This window comes from Drosophila subobscura, chromosome E (genome assembly GCF_008121235.1).
Source record: "Drosophila subobscura isolate 14011-0131.10 chromosome E, UCBerk_Dsub_1.0, whole genome shotgun sequence".
Lineage (NCBI taxonomy): Eukaryota > Metazoa > Arthropoda > Insecta > Diptera > Drosophilidae > Drosophila > Drosophila subobscura.
The window spans coordinates 17904226-17917717 of NC_048531.1; the positions used below are offsets into that span (position 1 = coordinate 17904226).

At 46.1% G+C, this 13492-nt stretch overlaps 4 protein-coding genes across 6 annotated transcripts; 2 read left to right on the top strand and 2 right to left on the bottom strand.

The window, feature by feature from the left end:
* Positions 1-540: 540 nt before the first annotated feature.
* LOC117890064 lies at positions 541-7797 on the bottom strand. Of its 2 annotated transcripts, XM_034794702.1 has the most exons (7): positions 7670-7797; positions 6722-6927; positions 5566-5922; positions 4915-5504; positions 2094-3602; positions 1922-2034; positions 541-1858 (listed from the first exon to the last, which is right to left on the bottom strand). In XM_034794702.1, exons 2-7 carry the CDS (start codon positions 6877-6879, stop codon positions 1646-1648), a joined length of 2940 nt encoding a protein of 979 aa, XP_034650593.1. In that variant the 5' UTR covers positions 6880-6927; positions 7670-7797; the 3' UTR covers positions 541-1645. The 2 variants fall into 2 exon arrangements, with proteins under 2 accessions (XP_034650593.1, XP_034650594.1); XM_034794703.1 differs by lacking the exons at positions 541-1858; positions 1922-2034; positions 2094-3602 and adding an exon at positions 3946-4694.
* Positions 6442-10265, top strand: LOC117890066 (anaphase-promoting complex subunit 15A). 2 transcript variants are annotated; one of them, XM_034794705.1, is made up of 4 exons: positions 6442-6456; positions 9662-9813; positions 9878-9965; positions 10028-10265. In XM_034794705.1, the coding sequence occupies exons 2-4, from the start codon at positions 9685-9687 to the stop codon at positions 10135-10137; spliced, it is 327 nt and encodes a 108-aa protein (XP_034650596.1). In that variant the 5' UTR covers positions 6442-6456; positions 9662-9684; the 3' UTR covers positions 10138-10265. The 2 variants fall into 2 exon arrangements, with proteins under 2 accessions (XP_034650596.1, XP_034650597.1); XM_034794706.1 differs by lacking the exon at positions 6442-6456 and having other exon boundaries at positions 9613-9813.
* On the top strand, positions 9000-9518 carry LOC117890068 (ubiquitin-like protein 5). Its single transcript, XM_034794707.1, has 3 exons — positions 9000-9110; positions 9172-9310; positions 9374-9518. Exons 1-3 carry the CDS (start codon positions 9072-9074, stop codon positions 9415-9417), a joined length of 222 nt encoding a protein of 73 aa, XP_034650598.1. The 5' UTR covers positions 9000-9071; the 3' UTR covers positions 9418-9518.
* Positions 10147-11676, bottom strand: LOC117890065 (succinate dehydrogenase [ubiquinone] iron-sulfur subunit, mitochondrial). Its single transcript, XM_034794704.1, has 3 exons — positions 11503-11676; positions 10779-11215; positions 10147-10719 (listed from the first exon to the last, which is right to left on the bottom strand). Exons 1-3 carry the CDS (start codon positions 11563-11565, stop codon positions 10326-10328), a joined length of 894 nt encoding a protein of 297 aa, XP_034650595.1. The 5' UTR covers positions 11566-11676; the 3' UTR covers positions 10147-10325.
* Between the last annotated feature and the right edge of the window lie 1816 nt (positions 11677-13492).

The following is a 13492-nucleotide window of genomic DNA, read 5'->3' on the forward strand; positions in this document are numbered from 1 at the left end:
CTGTGACTCGCTCTCAAATTGCAATTTATATGACAGCTTGACAACTTATTTGAGAGCCAGAGCGGCAATCAGTTGGCATCAAATAATTCTGCACATAAATCACATAAATATTCCCAACTTGTGTCTAATAAATGCGCAGAAATGAGGTCAATAATTAAGCATTGGGGCAGGAAGAGCGCTGAAGGGATTGTGTGTGTAATTAATAAATGAAAAATGCTTTCATTTCATGGAAATGTAAAGAGCAGAAAGATCAGGAAGTTGCAGAATAATTATGCTTAATGCTAGTTAAATATATAAATACAGAGCCCGCAGCAGCAACACTTTTTTGTGCACTCTGTAGCTGGAATTTCCTTCATTTCTGTACACGCTCTCCCTCGCTCTTTATCGCTCTTTCCTGCTCTTCCTTCTTTTATTTGTTGTACCTGCAAAAAAAACAAATTTAACTGCTGCTAATTACTTGACTGCTAATGGCTTTGACAGCCATTCATTCCTGCTGCCCCTCCCTACCCTCTTCCCACTAAGATAACGTTCCCATTGCTGCGTTCAATGCATTTATTGTAAAAAATAGTAGGAAGAAGCCTTAGAAAGAGAGTGGCATGCGGATAAAACTGTGCCAATTAAGTGAACTTACAAGCATAAACGGGTTAGACATAGATATAGAAACAGAAAGAGTTTTTTTCGGGTACAACTATGAACTATTTTTGGGTTCTCGGCTCTTTAAACTTAACTAGAAAGTGGATTAAAGTGGATTTGTTCTGTAAACTTAACTAGAAACTGGACTTGTAGTGTAGTGGGCTCTTTAAACTTAACTAGCAACTGGATAGAAACTGTATTGGCTCTTTAAACTTAGCTACAAAGTGGACTTGAACTGGATTGGCTGTTTAAATTTAACTAGAAAGTGGATCTGCTCCTTAAACTTAACTAGAAACTGGACTTGAAGTGTGTTGGACTCCTTAAACATAGCTAGAAACTGAATAGAAACTGGCTGTAGGTAGCTTTAAGTGTTCTTTCCATTGTAGTACCTCAAATCACCAATCGTAAACATATTCCACACTCTCTTTAGCATCTATAACTTACTGTTAGCTTAACTTAATCATTTATAGCAAGTTTTGTGCGGCTTTTGTGTGCCTTGACTCTGGGTACCTTAAAGCGATTTTCAAAATGGCAAACATGTTAGAAATATTTCTAAGCTTAAAACTGTTATTCGGTGAGGAACTGCAGCTGACACGATGCATTCTAGGTAGAGCTGAAATAAATATTATTGGACATTTGCCTGTGGGGTGGGGTACTACTTAATCAACTAAGATATGTACAAAACGCTCATCCAACTATGATATGATACAAAAACACTTACAAACTATAGCCTTACATATAGCATAAGTAAAGAGGGTTGCTCCATGCCCTCGCGGCGATATATAGTGTAGAGTTTGTTGTTGCTCCTTCTTAAGGCACACGACATTATGTACAACTGACTGAACTTAGGTCACTAGAGTGGTGGGAGTCTGGACTGGGAAGAGGTTGCGACATTGGGAGAGTGGGGAGTTGGGACTGGATAGAGGTTGGAACATTGGGAGAGGTTGGGAAACTGGGTGCTTGTGGAGCCTGGACTGTGGAGAGTTGCAATTGCGGTGGGTTAGACTTCAACTTAAGTAGCAGACGGCTTGCCATGCACTCGAAACCTGTACAGGCACGTGTACGTCGGCTGGCCATGATTGGTCTCAATGCGCAGCTCGACAATCTCGTAGGGCCGCTGTATGTCCACATTCTGCAGCGCAAAGTATTGCAGTGAGGCGCCATTATCCTGATACTCGTACTCCCCAAAGAGCACAGGTTCCTGATCCTTCTCGTGCTCCAGGCCCTGGGAGAGTAGTAAGCAAAAAGAGTCAAAAATCAAGCTCCAAAATGGAATTTCTGCACTTACCCAAACCGTAAAGTTGCGTGGCGCCGAGTCAATGCGTCCCGTGGGGGACAGGCTCTTGGGTATGTGCTCCAGCGTAAAGCCAGTGACATAAACCAAAGAGTTGAGCTTCAAAACTGCAAAAATAAGGCTTAATTTTAGCTACATTTGGAACGGAAGGAATGCTGCGACTTGCCTAGAAAGCCGGGAAAGCCCTGAAAGGCCCAGCACTCGCCCGGCTGCACATTGGGGGAGATGGCGACGCGTGGGGTGTTGGTGGGATACCACAGTGGGATGCCGAAAACCGATATTTGTGCGCTTTTTGTTTGATAACTTTCGGTGCAGCGTGTGGACAAGATTTGGCCACCTGCCGACTCCAGCGCAAAGTCCACCATGCCCGTCTTGTCGGCATCGTACGTAGCCAGCACGGACTTGACTATCTGCCGCACAGCCTCTTCGCCGACTTCCGCCTTCAGCTCTGTGCTGCTCTCATTGTGTTTGGCCTCCACAGCCAGCAGAATCTCACGCTTCAGTCGCTCACTTATGTCGCTCATCAGCACGCTGCTGGAGCGTTCAATCTCCTCGCGAATGTTGTTATTTGTGCGCTCATTCAGCTCGAGCAGCTGCTGCTCCAGATAGTCCTTCGCCACGAAGACACTGCGCACCCAGTGCTGCAGCTCGTTGTCGTCCAGCTGCAGCTCTCTGTCATCCGACGACGACTGCTTGAAGCCCAGAATCTCCACAAGTGAAAGCTTTATCTGCTTGTTGAGCAACGCAAACTGCGAGTCATTCAACGCTGCCAACTTGGACTCAATCTCGGCTAGCAGTCCACTGAAACGCCGATCGTTGGCCAGCTCATGCTGCTGCATACGCACCAGCAAATCCTCCTGACCGAGCTGCAAACTGCTGAGGGATTGCTGCAGATTCACGTTCTCCGCGTGGTTGTCGGACAGCGCCAGCTTGATGAAGGCAATTTCCTTGTTCAGCTGCTCGAGTTGGTGTTCAGTGGGCTGCACGCCGGAGCCTTCCTTGAGTTGTTCCTGCTGCTGCAGCGCCAAACTGATGCGCTCGTCCACGAATTCCGTCAACTTGGGTGCGCCCAAAATGCGTTCCAGCAAAGCGCCCAAATCGATTCGCTCCAACAGCAGCGTGTAGTGTGCTTCGTGATGGTTTACCTCAGTCTTAATTAGTCGCGTGATCTCCTCCAGGTTGGCTGCTGAAAGTCGCGCCTCGGGCTGCCAGTCGCCGGAGCTTTGCAGTTGCACTTTCAGCTTGGAGGCTAAGTCACTCAGCTCCTGCTCGCTGAGCGTCGCTTTGGCTGAGAATTCCTTAAGGTTCTCTTTCATTAGCTGCACAATAAACTGCACTTGTTGAGGCGACAATTGCTGCTCCCGCTGCTTCCCCGCCTGCTGCTGCAGCTTCAGCTCCACCAGCTGCTGCACATAGCTGTTGATGTGATTCAAAATATTCTCATACTCCTCGGCGGTCAGGGCGCTCTTGATGCTCTGTTCAATGCCCGCCAGGTTGGACTTGATGGCTGCGGGCTCATCTGCAGCTACAGGCAGTTGCAGCATCGACTTCAGCGTGGCTGTGGCGCTCGACAGTTGCCCACGCCAAGTGGCCAGCAGCGTCAGCGGCAGTGGCAGCAGCGCCTGAACACGTTGCACGTAGCCCAGCTGCTGCTCCCCCTGCAACAGCGACCAGGCTGGTCGAAAGATAAGACAAGAACGAGAAACAAGGCATTATTAGTTGGCAATCAGAGTCCTTCTACATTTCCCGCCCACAACTTCTGGTTAGCTAGGACAGGGGGCAGGCCTGGACTGTTCTTTGGGGGGGTTAATTCCACACACACAACACACACACAGCAGAAATGCAGAAGGATAGAGTTCGATTCTGGCCAACTAATATTGCTCTTGTTATTGTTCTACTTACCATTTTCTCGCACGCGCGACTGACTCCCTCACAAATGGCAAATAAAACGAAAAGATTTTTTCTGCTTTTTACTTGAATTTTAAATGTTTTTTGCAGTTTATTCTCTTTTTTGTTTGTACAAAAGACGCTTACAAAAACGCACAAAAACAGTGAACAAAATTACATTTTTTGGGTCATGAATTAATGTAAATCTTTCTGCGGCGATCTCTATCCTTCTTCCATCAAGCCTGTGATAGTTGCATTTTGTTGGGGTTGGGTTTTGAGGTGTAAAGTGTGTGGGGAATTTGTGTGGTGGGTTAGTCATGTGTATGTGTGGGGAGTGGGAGTGCTTTTATGAGCGTATTCAACAACGAAAAAAAATGGCACCAACTTTTTGTGGACGAAGCAGACTGACGAAGAATAAAAACGAATCAAATGCTTTTTAAATTTGTACTTCAATTGTTCATAAAGAAAGGAGCATATCCGTGTAGCAGATATGCACAAAGAGAGGGAGTGAGAGAGTAACGGACCGCATCCCTCAGCTGAGCAGCTGCTGCAGCAACTCAAACAGAAAGCGGCACGACAGCCGCTCAAAGTCTGCTCTAAATACGCTCATAATACACCTGATCATCGGACTGAAATAATTGCCTGCCGCGTGCCACGACATTCTGGCCGATAGTTTTCAAATACAACAAATAATCATCGGCCCAGTCACGCACGCGCACAGCCTGCTCGGCGGCCTGGGAGCGTATTGATTCGTACTGAGCCTGATTGATGTATTCGCCGACATTTAGCTTGGGCAATTCGGGCAGTGTGAGGGTGAAGGTGTAATCGGACAGGGATTTGGGTGGGAAAGTTTCATTGGGATGAAGATAATAGAACAGACCTGCAAAAAGGGGAGCGAACAAAGCGAACATTAGGCATTTTTGGTCGCTCTTTTTGAGTCGAATATTTATGCACGTGGCCCGCAGACCAGGGCAAAAGCAGAAGCTATAAATAAAACCAGCCGAGGGTCGACTATGCCCACTGGCTGTCAACCCAATTCAAGGTCTGGGGCGCACGTTCACATATATTTTACTCTATAGCCTCCGCCTCCTCCTACTCACCCGTCAGCAGCAGCAGCGGCAGCAAGATCAACAGCAGCAGCAGAAAACGCTTCTTGGACTTGTTCTCCGCATTCGTAGACCTCAGCAGCCACGTGTCCACACTCAGCACAGATCCAATGAACAGATAAACGTAGCGCAACAAACGCGACAAACTGTCCCCGATGGCATGTACGCAGCGTCCGAGGAGACTGCGTTCCTGTTGCCTCTGCTGCCTGGCGTAGTACGTTTGATATGCGCTCGTCTCGGTGGCCGAAATGTTCGTCACGCGTGTCCACATGGTGGTGACGGTGCTCAGCACAACCTGAATGAGACGCACCAGCCAGAAGCTCTGCTTCTTTTGCTGGCCAAACATTGTGGCGTCCAGTTCGTCGCCGGAGTCATAGTTCACGTACTGCTGCGTGGTTCTCGATTGGTAGCGCCGGCGTATGAGCTCCTCCTGGTCGGGATTCTGTTGGATCATAAAGTTGACGCGTTCATCGTGGTTGCCCAGGCTGCGACGCGACATATTGGGCATGGCCACAACACCGGGCGCCAAGTGGCGGCGATGTGGCGACAGCTCTGAGTATGTGTAATCCGTTTTGGGCGTGTTGCTGGCAAAGGAGAAGAAGAAATTTAGCAACAGAAAAACTTTATAGAAAATACTACACTCACTTCCAGTACTCTCCCGCATTCTTGTACTCAATGTAGGCCAAGTAATCGCTGGGATTCCCCGATCTGTTGAGGCCATTCGATCGCTTGCTGTTGTTTAGCTGCTCCTGGGCGGTGTTCAGCACATTTTGTTTAGTCTCCAGCTGCACCTTGTTGTGTGGGGTGGATGTGGCGCCGCCCATTCTCTTGCTGCTAACCGTTGACGTGACCGTTGTGGTGGTGGTCGAACTTTGTTTACGCTTCGTCTCCGGTTGAATGTCATCGACCGAAAAGTCCGAGGTCATTTGGGCAAATGCTTTGCTGCGTTTCTTCTTGCCGATGCTCGACTCCACCACGACGCTGCTCTCCTCGATGATTGTTCTGCAAGAATGAGAGAATATAGAATGCTGTTTAGTCAGGTTTTTGTTTAGTTAACCAAAACAAATAATAATATTCCCATGTGCTACGCTGACCTTCAAATTTTACAATGCTTGCTCGTTTTTTTTCTGTGGCTAAAACGTCAAAACCAAAGCCAGAGCAAGGTGAATTTGTTTACAAGGTGACGAACCTATTCACCACGCACTGAGCGCCGAGCGCTAGAAAGGGATAGAGCTAGCGAGACTTCCCTGTGGTGAAGACGTCACCTTGTAATGTAAATTCACCTTGAGCTGGAGCAAGTTGTTGTTGCTATGCTCTGCCAGATGTCGTCATCAACGAAACGACGACAAAGTTTATTATTTGATTTCATTAACTGTTTGGTCAAAATGCGCGCCAAAGCCACAGAGCAGCACACCCTGAACGGCAAAACACAAACACACACACACTGAGAGTCAAGCGTGCATGTGTATGTGTGTACATGTGGATTTGCCTTCGTTTTCATTTGCCTGCTTTGGCCGCTACGAAATTAAATTTCGCGTCGAGTGTGAATAACAAGCAGATGACGTCATGGCCGCCGCCGCGAACAAAAACACAAGCAGACAGCGACACCACTGCATGGTGGGGGTTATTGCTGCTTTGATTGTGACGCTGGTTTTAACTCGCGTGCACTGCCCACATGCCGCCTGGAACTCCATTTGGAGAATTCTAAGCGCCCCTCTGATAGCAAATGGCATGTTGAGTGATAAGCAAATGTTGTAATTGTTTCTATTTTTGGGAAGCCCTTCCACCCTTTCATACTCACTGCACATTGGGTGCCTGTGCGGACTTCTTCTTCTGGTGATGCACATGTCCCTCCTCGCCAGCATGCTCGCAATTCTCATGATCGCAGCTGGAACGCAGGAATGGGGTCTTGGAACGCGAACGCCGGCGCGTCTCTATCTGGTACGTATCATCGCTCATGATGATTAGATTCTCTGCTGCTTGCTCGTATGTTTCTAGGGCCGAATGCTGAAGGTTGGAATGGAATGGTAAAATGGAAAATAAACATTAAAACGGTAATTGTGTGTGTGTGTAAATCTAGGCGTGGGTTGTTTACAATTGGGCAGACAGAGAGACCAGACCCACAGCACAACGGATTTCTCCTCATTATGACGAAATATTTGACAAACTACTTTATTGTTACTTTACTTCTTATGCTCGAGTGGTTTTTCGATGGAGGGGGAATGGGTTCAGGCATTTTACATTAAATTATGCAATGCAGTGCGTGTTGAAATGAGCGCAGTGTCTGGTTTTTAATTAGAATGCAATGGGAAGGAGGAGGTACGCCAAGCAGGCTGGGGGCTGCCACAAAGATTGTGTCTAAAAAATAGAGCAAGAGCCATTTCGACTTGCGAATTGCTCGCTGCTGCTGCTTGCCAGTGACCGTGGAGTGCGGTGTTCGCCGAGAGCGGCAAAATTTCACAAGCATAAAATGGAAAGTGGGGGTACAGGTTGCCAAGCAGGCGAAATAATCAATATAAATTGCCCAAAAATACATTCCCCAGCCAGCCACACGCAGACGGGTAAATATATCGTTGAAATGAAAAACCCAAACAAGTTTTCCGCAGCTGCGTCACTGCCAGCAGCGTCGACAGCGGCGGCTTAGCTGAAAAAAAAAACGGAAGCACGCACACAATCACACGTACACGCCACACACTCTCGTATACAATTTAATCTTTTTCTTAGCATAATTCTGCTTTACGGGACTTACTTTTACACGTACACTTTATCTCACACTATGTGGATTTATGCGATTTATTGTTTAATAATAATTTTCAGCTATTTGCAAGGGCCGCGCCGTTTTTAGAATAACACACTTGCAAACAGTGTGACCGCGGATTTATCGATGAAATATACCGCGTAACCCTCAGAAATATACCAATATATACCATTTCATTTTCAACATATACCGTAAATATACCGTATATCTCTTAACATTTTCCTCGATTATGATATTCTGGCTAATATTACCAGCTAGTTAGGATTCTCAACGCCTAAACTATAATTTTATCCGATTGATGAATCAATTCGGCATAAGATTGGCCAGTTTGTTGACTTCCTTTTCTTGAATTGGTTTGCAAAATAAGGTTAAATGCGAATGAGGAACGAATTGAAGAGGGGCAAAACCATCGGTAGCAGCCCCGATACATCGAATGGTTTTCAGCTTACCATCGATGGGTAGTGATATCGGTAGATTTTAGTCAACTATCGATGGAGTTCAGTTCAAATTAATAATCAGCTGAAATATATATTGCAAGTGAAATTAAGAAGAGAGATTAAGATATATCTATATATTTTCTAATCAATTGGTGAGTGAGATAAATAATCCAATTAGGTTCGCAGCAACTGCATACAGTAGGAGCCGGACCGGCAGCAGATACCGCTGCAGATGCGGAGGCTAGTGGTTAGAGGCACTCGTCGGCAAATGTATGGTGGGATGCCGGGCGAGTAGCATTGTCGCTCGCAGACCTCTGCACCTGCTGGAACGCGGAGGAGTAAGGGCCTGCAATGACCACGTGGCACCATCTGAGCTTGGGCGGCGAAAGGCAGCAGCGTCATCAGAGCCACCAGCGACAGCAGGAGCAAAAAATAATTGGACTTGGAGCGAGGCATTTTCGTGTCTTTCTGCCGAGGATTGAATTTCTGGGTTTTATATGTAGTTGTTCGCGGAATCAGCGAGACTTTTCCTTTTCAAGATTGGACAAAAAATCGAATACTTATAATGCAAATAAAAAACACAACAATGGTCGCGCATCTGTTGTATTCAATTTGAACAATACAAACAATAAGCCATAAGCAGATGTTGTGAGCAGATCAATTGACTTCACCTTATTGTTAATTCTCTGCCCAAAATGATTGAGGAAATCATAAAGTTCATTCCGTCGGTCAATGGGGAAGGCACGACGATAAGTCTTACACTTAATCAGCGACATTGTAAAATGATATTGCAAATTTCATTTCGAATTAAATATAAATTGCCAACGGCAATCGCAGCAAAATATCGACACTCTTATTCTCATTATCGAAGCATAAATAGTTGCTATCGATATATCTCTCACATCCCTAACAAAAAGTACTTATATTATTGTGGTTTTTATTTGTTATAGACCAAAATGATAGAAATAACTTGCAACGATCGACTGGGCAAGAAGGTAACTAATAGTTGTGCACTTATAACGATTTCCTGCGCCTAATTACACATTTATCACGCAGGTGCGCGTCAAGTGCAACCCGGACGACACCGTTGGCGACCTGAAGAAACTTATAGCGGCACAGACGGGCACAAAACACGAGAAGATTGTCCTGAAGAAGTGGTATACCATCTACAAGGATCCCATTCGCCTATCTGATTGTATGTCATAGAACTAACAGCTAGCTGTAGCAATGTTTTAAATGTTTTCCGTCTTTTCCGCAGACGAAATCCACGACGGCATGAATCTGGAACTTTACTACCAATAAATATGCATTGATGATGATGCCTTCAGCTGCATCACGCGGTCGTCCCTTTTTATAGCTTCTGTATAGATAAATAAACAAATTCACACAAATATTTATTCAAATTTCCTTTGTTTTTGGTCCATTCTGGTTGCGATACCTCGGCGATACCTATTCGATACCCGCGAGTCGCTGCGTGGCGTTGCCATATCGTCAAGCAGGCGTCCATCCAAACAATAACAAAAAGTGGAAATTGCATTTCTGACAGACAACAGCCGAAAATTCTTGAATATGCCAATGATACCATTCTTTCCCAGCCTCAAGGTCTCTGTGGCCAATCGCTATTGGCTGGACATGGCGCCCGCATCTGTTAGCGAGGAGGCACAGACCAGACGCTACGAGGATGAGCGCAGCAATTGGGTAAGTCACTCTGCGACACCATTTTGGTTCATAATTTGCATTCATTTTGGTGTTCCACTTGCAGCGCGAGTCGCTCAAAACTGCGGGCACAGACCTGCAGCCATTGGGCAAGATGCTGACGATACCGGGCATCGAGACGGATGATGAAGATGGTGAGTTGAAGGGAACTTGAGGCGGCAGTCGCCTGATGCCAATGTTTTCCCTCTCCCCACAGCCAACGATGACAGCGAGGACACGGACAGCCATGACGAGGAGGATGATGAGACCAACGATCGTGTCATTCCCGTTACTCAAGACTTTTACACGCCCGATGTGGATGAGTGAGGCAGACGCTTGAGTGGCTACACAATTATCTATTTATTTACTTTTGTTTGCGTTACACAACGTTTCCCTTTAACATACTTAGGTTTGGTTTACTTTAAGCTTATATAAATTAAAACATTGTAAGCAAATTGGTTGAAGGATATCCCTTTGGGGCACGAACAAAAAAGAGAACCAGAAGCAACTTCGCTCTACTTGTGCAGCGCCGCTGTCTCCAGCTTGGGCTCCGGCTTGGAGGCGATACCCGCCAACAGCTTCTTGATCTCGGCAATGGCACGGCCTGGATTGAGACCCTTGGGACAGGTGCGCGTGCAGTTCATGATCGTGTGACAGCGATAGACGCTGAAGGGATCCTTTAGCTTGCTGAGACGCTCGACCGAGTTCTCGTCACGCGAATCGATGATCCAGCGGTAGGCCTGCATGAGCACTGCGGGGCCCAAATACTTCTCGGCATTCCACCAGTACGATGGGCAAGAGGTCGAGCAGCAGGCGCACAGAATGCACTCGTACAGGCCATCCAGCTTGGAGCGATCCTCCACGGACTGCAGGTACTGGGCGCGGCCCTTCTTCTCGCCAGCTTCGTTTCTATGGAGGGAAAGAGTTAAGTTTTGTGGCTGCTTGTCGATGGTTTGCCTGGCACTTACTTGCGCTGCAGCCAAGGCTGAATGTTCCTGTACTGCTCGTAGAAGTTGTTCATGTCCGGCACCAGATCCCGCACCACGTACATGTGCGGCAGCGGGTACACCTTCAGCGACTTGGACGTGTTCGTGTCGATCTTGCTGATGCACGCCAACGTGTTGGTGCCGCCAATGTTCATGGCGCAGGAGCCGCAAATGCCCTCGCGGCACGAGCGACGGAACGTCAGTGTGGGATCCATTTCGTTCTTGATCTTGATGAGTGCATCCAGCACCATGGGCCCGCAGTCGCGCAGATTGATCTCGTACGTCTGCATGTGCGGCTTCTCGCCAGCATTGTCCGGGCTCCAGCGGTAGATTTCGAACTTCTTGATCTGCGGCTCCTTGGCCTCCTTGGGCTGGGCCTGTTGATCCAGCTGGGCAGTGCCATTGGTGATGGCGCGCAGCTGTAAGAGTTACGGTAAATAATATAAGTTCTCCTGTGTGTCTGTGTGTGCGTGTGGCTGTCAGCTGCAGTCACGCCATTAACGATTTTATCCAATTTGCTGGCTGCAATCACGTTTACATAATCGCAAAATGTTCTTCTCAATTTTTACATCTGCGACGCATTTGTTACGACTTTTATCGGGTTTTATCTGTACCCCAAGCAGTTTTGGCCAGCCTTATATAACGGCACTGGCCGAAAAGCCGCCCGACGGCCAGGAGCCTTGCCCATCGTCCATCCTTTGCTCACCTGCTGACGTGCTGCCAGGGAGCTGGCACGGCTCAATACTTGTCTAGCTTCGTTGACCAACATATTTCTCGTATTGTTGTGGCAATTGAAACGGCACTGCGTTTGCAATTATTTAATAATTAAAATTGTTAACAGTTTGCACTGTTTTTCTTATGGATTGTTAAATAAATATCGATGTGGCAATATATCGCTGAAGATATTTGGTGGATTTCTTGCGTGTGATATTTTTTGGTAATAGTATTGTGTGGTATCGGTATATTTGTGCGATAAGCGGAAGATGGCGCGGTGATTTAAGCCATAGAAACCATGGAACGACACGATCGGACCACAAATTAAGGTTTAAAGAAATTGTGAAGAAGAAGAAGAGAAAAAAACACAATCTACGCAAATGCACCGTACACAAATCATCTCCATTACACTCCCACACACTACACCAACAAGTGCCCACAAACACAAATGTGCACTGAAGAGTTTTCTTTTAACTTTTTAGTTTCAACCTTTTGTGCAATCAATCAAATAAAGATATGTCATGAAAACCAGCCAATCCTGTGGAAAATTGAATGATGATTTGAGTAAAATTACAGTTTTAAAGCTGAGAGTCCTAACTAGCTAGTAATATTAAACAGAAGATCAAAGTCGAGGAAAATGATTTAAGATCTACGGTATATCTACAGTATATTTTGAAAATGAAAGGGTACATTTCGGTATATTACCCAGGGTCTGTCGGTATATTTGATCGATAATGCCGCGGTCACACTGTTCTAAAGTCGGGTGCACGTGTTTTTACCGGTTCGGGTCGGAAAAGCGGGAAAATTGTGAAAATTTTGAAAATTAATTGGAAAATATTTCCGCGCAGTGTTTTTTGGTGTAGTGCAGTAGAAAATATACAAAATGCTGGCATAAAAGTGTTAATTCTACCAAGGCGAAGCAGCGAAAAAAAATGGCGGCAGAAATGGAAGATCAAATGGCGAATAAGTGGAAATATGTGAAAGTGCAGTGAAAAAAGTAACCTAATGCTGGAGCGGAGCAGCGGCAAAAATGGCAAAAATTAGGTTTAATATATGAAAGTGCAGTGCAACAACAGTGTTTTAGAGTGTCAAAAAGAAGTCAAAATGCCAGAGAAGCACCCCAGGTCCCGTTATGTCCGTGGTGTCGCCCACAATTTTTGCCATCGATCACGAGTCTTGCGCTGCATGTGTGTGGGTGCGTGCAAAAGGCAATTGCAGAAAGTCTACAAATCTATTGCGCCCCCTTCTAACTAGTAGGCGGAGAGAAGATGATCAAAAATGTCTACGATATCTCCATATATGGTGAGAGGAGATGATGTCGCTCTCTCTCTCTCTCTCTCTCGCTCGCGCCGCAAGTATTGTGGAAGTCTTGCTGAATTTAGCTCTTGGCAAATTTTGATTATCAATAGGCAGCGAAAAAAAATGGCGGCAAAAATGTAAGATCAAATGGCGAATAAGTGGAAGTATGTGAAAGTGCAGTGAAAAAAGTAACCTAATGCAGGAGCGGAGCAGCGGCAAAAACTTTGGTTTAATATGTGAAAGTGCAGTGAAACAAGTGTTTTAGAGTGTCAAAAAGTAGTCGAAATGCCAAAGAAGCACCCTAGGTCCCGTTATGTCCGTGGTGTCGCCCACAATTTTACCATCGATCACGAGTTTTGCGCTGCATATGTGTGGGTGCGTGCAAAAGGCAATTGCAAAAAGTCTACAAATCTATTGCGCTCCCCTTCTAACTATTTAACGCAGTAAGCGGAGAGAAGATGATCAAAAATGCGTTCGTTCCAAGATGTCTCCATATATGGTGAGAGGAGATGATGTCGCTCTCTCTATCTCGCTCGCGCCGCAAGTATTGTGGAAGTCTTGCTGAATTTAGCTGTTGGCATATTTTGATTATCAATATGAAGGTATTGTGTGCAGTGTTTTTCTGTGTAGTGCAGTGGAAAATATAAAAAATTCTGGCATAAAAGTGTTAATTCTACGAAGGC

Bases quoted from the DNA above. Each gene is read 5' to 3' on its own strand.
- LOC117890068 (XM_034794707.1), top strand. From the start codon at position 9,072: ATGATAGAAATAACTTGCAACGATCGACTGGGCAAGAAG. The intron at 9,111-9,171 runs GTAACTAATAGT...TTTATCACGCAG, and splicing joins ACGATCGACTGGGCAAGAAG to GTGCGCGTCAAGTGCAACCC. The intron at 9,311-9,373 runs GTATGTCATAGA...TCTTTTCCGCAG, and splicing joins TCCCATTCGCCTATCTGATT to ACGAAATCCACGACGGCATG.
- LOC117890064 (XM_034794702.1), bottom strand. From the start codon at position 6,879: ATGAGCGATGATACGTACCAGATAGAGACGCGCCGGCGTTCGCGTTCC. The intron at 5,505-5,565 runs GTGAGTGTAGTA...CTCCTTTGCCAG, and splicing joins AATGCGGGAGAGTACTGGAA to CAACACGCCCAAAACGGATT. The intron at 3,603-4,914 runs GTGAGTAGGAGG...TCTTTCGACCAG, and splicing joins GCCGCTGCTGCTGCTGACGG to CCTGGTCGCTGTTGCAGGGG.
- LOC117890065 (XM_034794704.1), bottom strand. From the start codon at position 11,565: ATGTTGGTCAACGAAGCTAGACAAGTATTGAGCCGTGCCAGCTCCCTG. The intron at 11,216-11,502 runs GTGAGCAAAGGA...TAACTCTTACAG, and splicing joins CCCTGGCAGCACGTCAGCAG to CTGCGCGCCATCACCAATGG. The intron at 10,720-10,778 runs GTAAGTGCCAGG...TTCCCTCCATAG, and splicing joins CAGCCTTGGCTGCAGCGCAA to AAACGAAGCTGGCGAGAAGA.
- LOC117890066 (XM_034794705.1), top strand. From the start codon at position 9,685: ATGCCAATGATACCATTCTTTCCCAGCCTCAAGGTCTCTGTGGCCAAT. The intron at 9,814-9,877 runs GTAAGTCACTCT...TTCCACTTGCAG, and splicing joins AGGATGAGCGCAGCAATTGG to CGCGAGTCGCTCAAAACTGC. The intron at 9,966-10,027 runs GTGAGTTGAAGG...CTCTCCCCACAG, and splicing joins CGAGACGGATGATGAAGATG to CCAACGATGACAGCGAGGAC.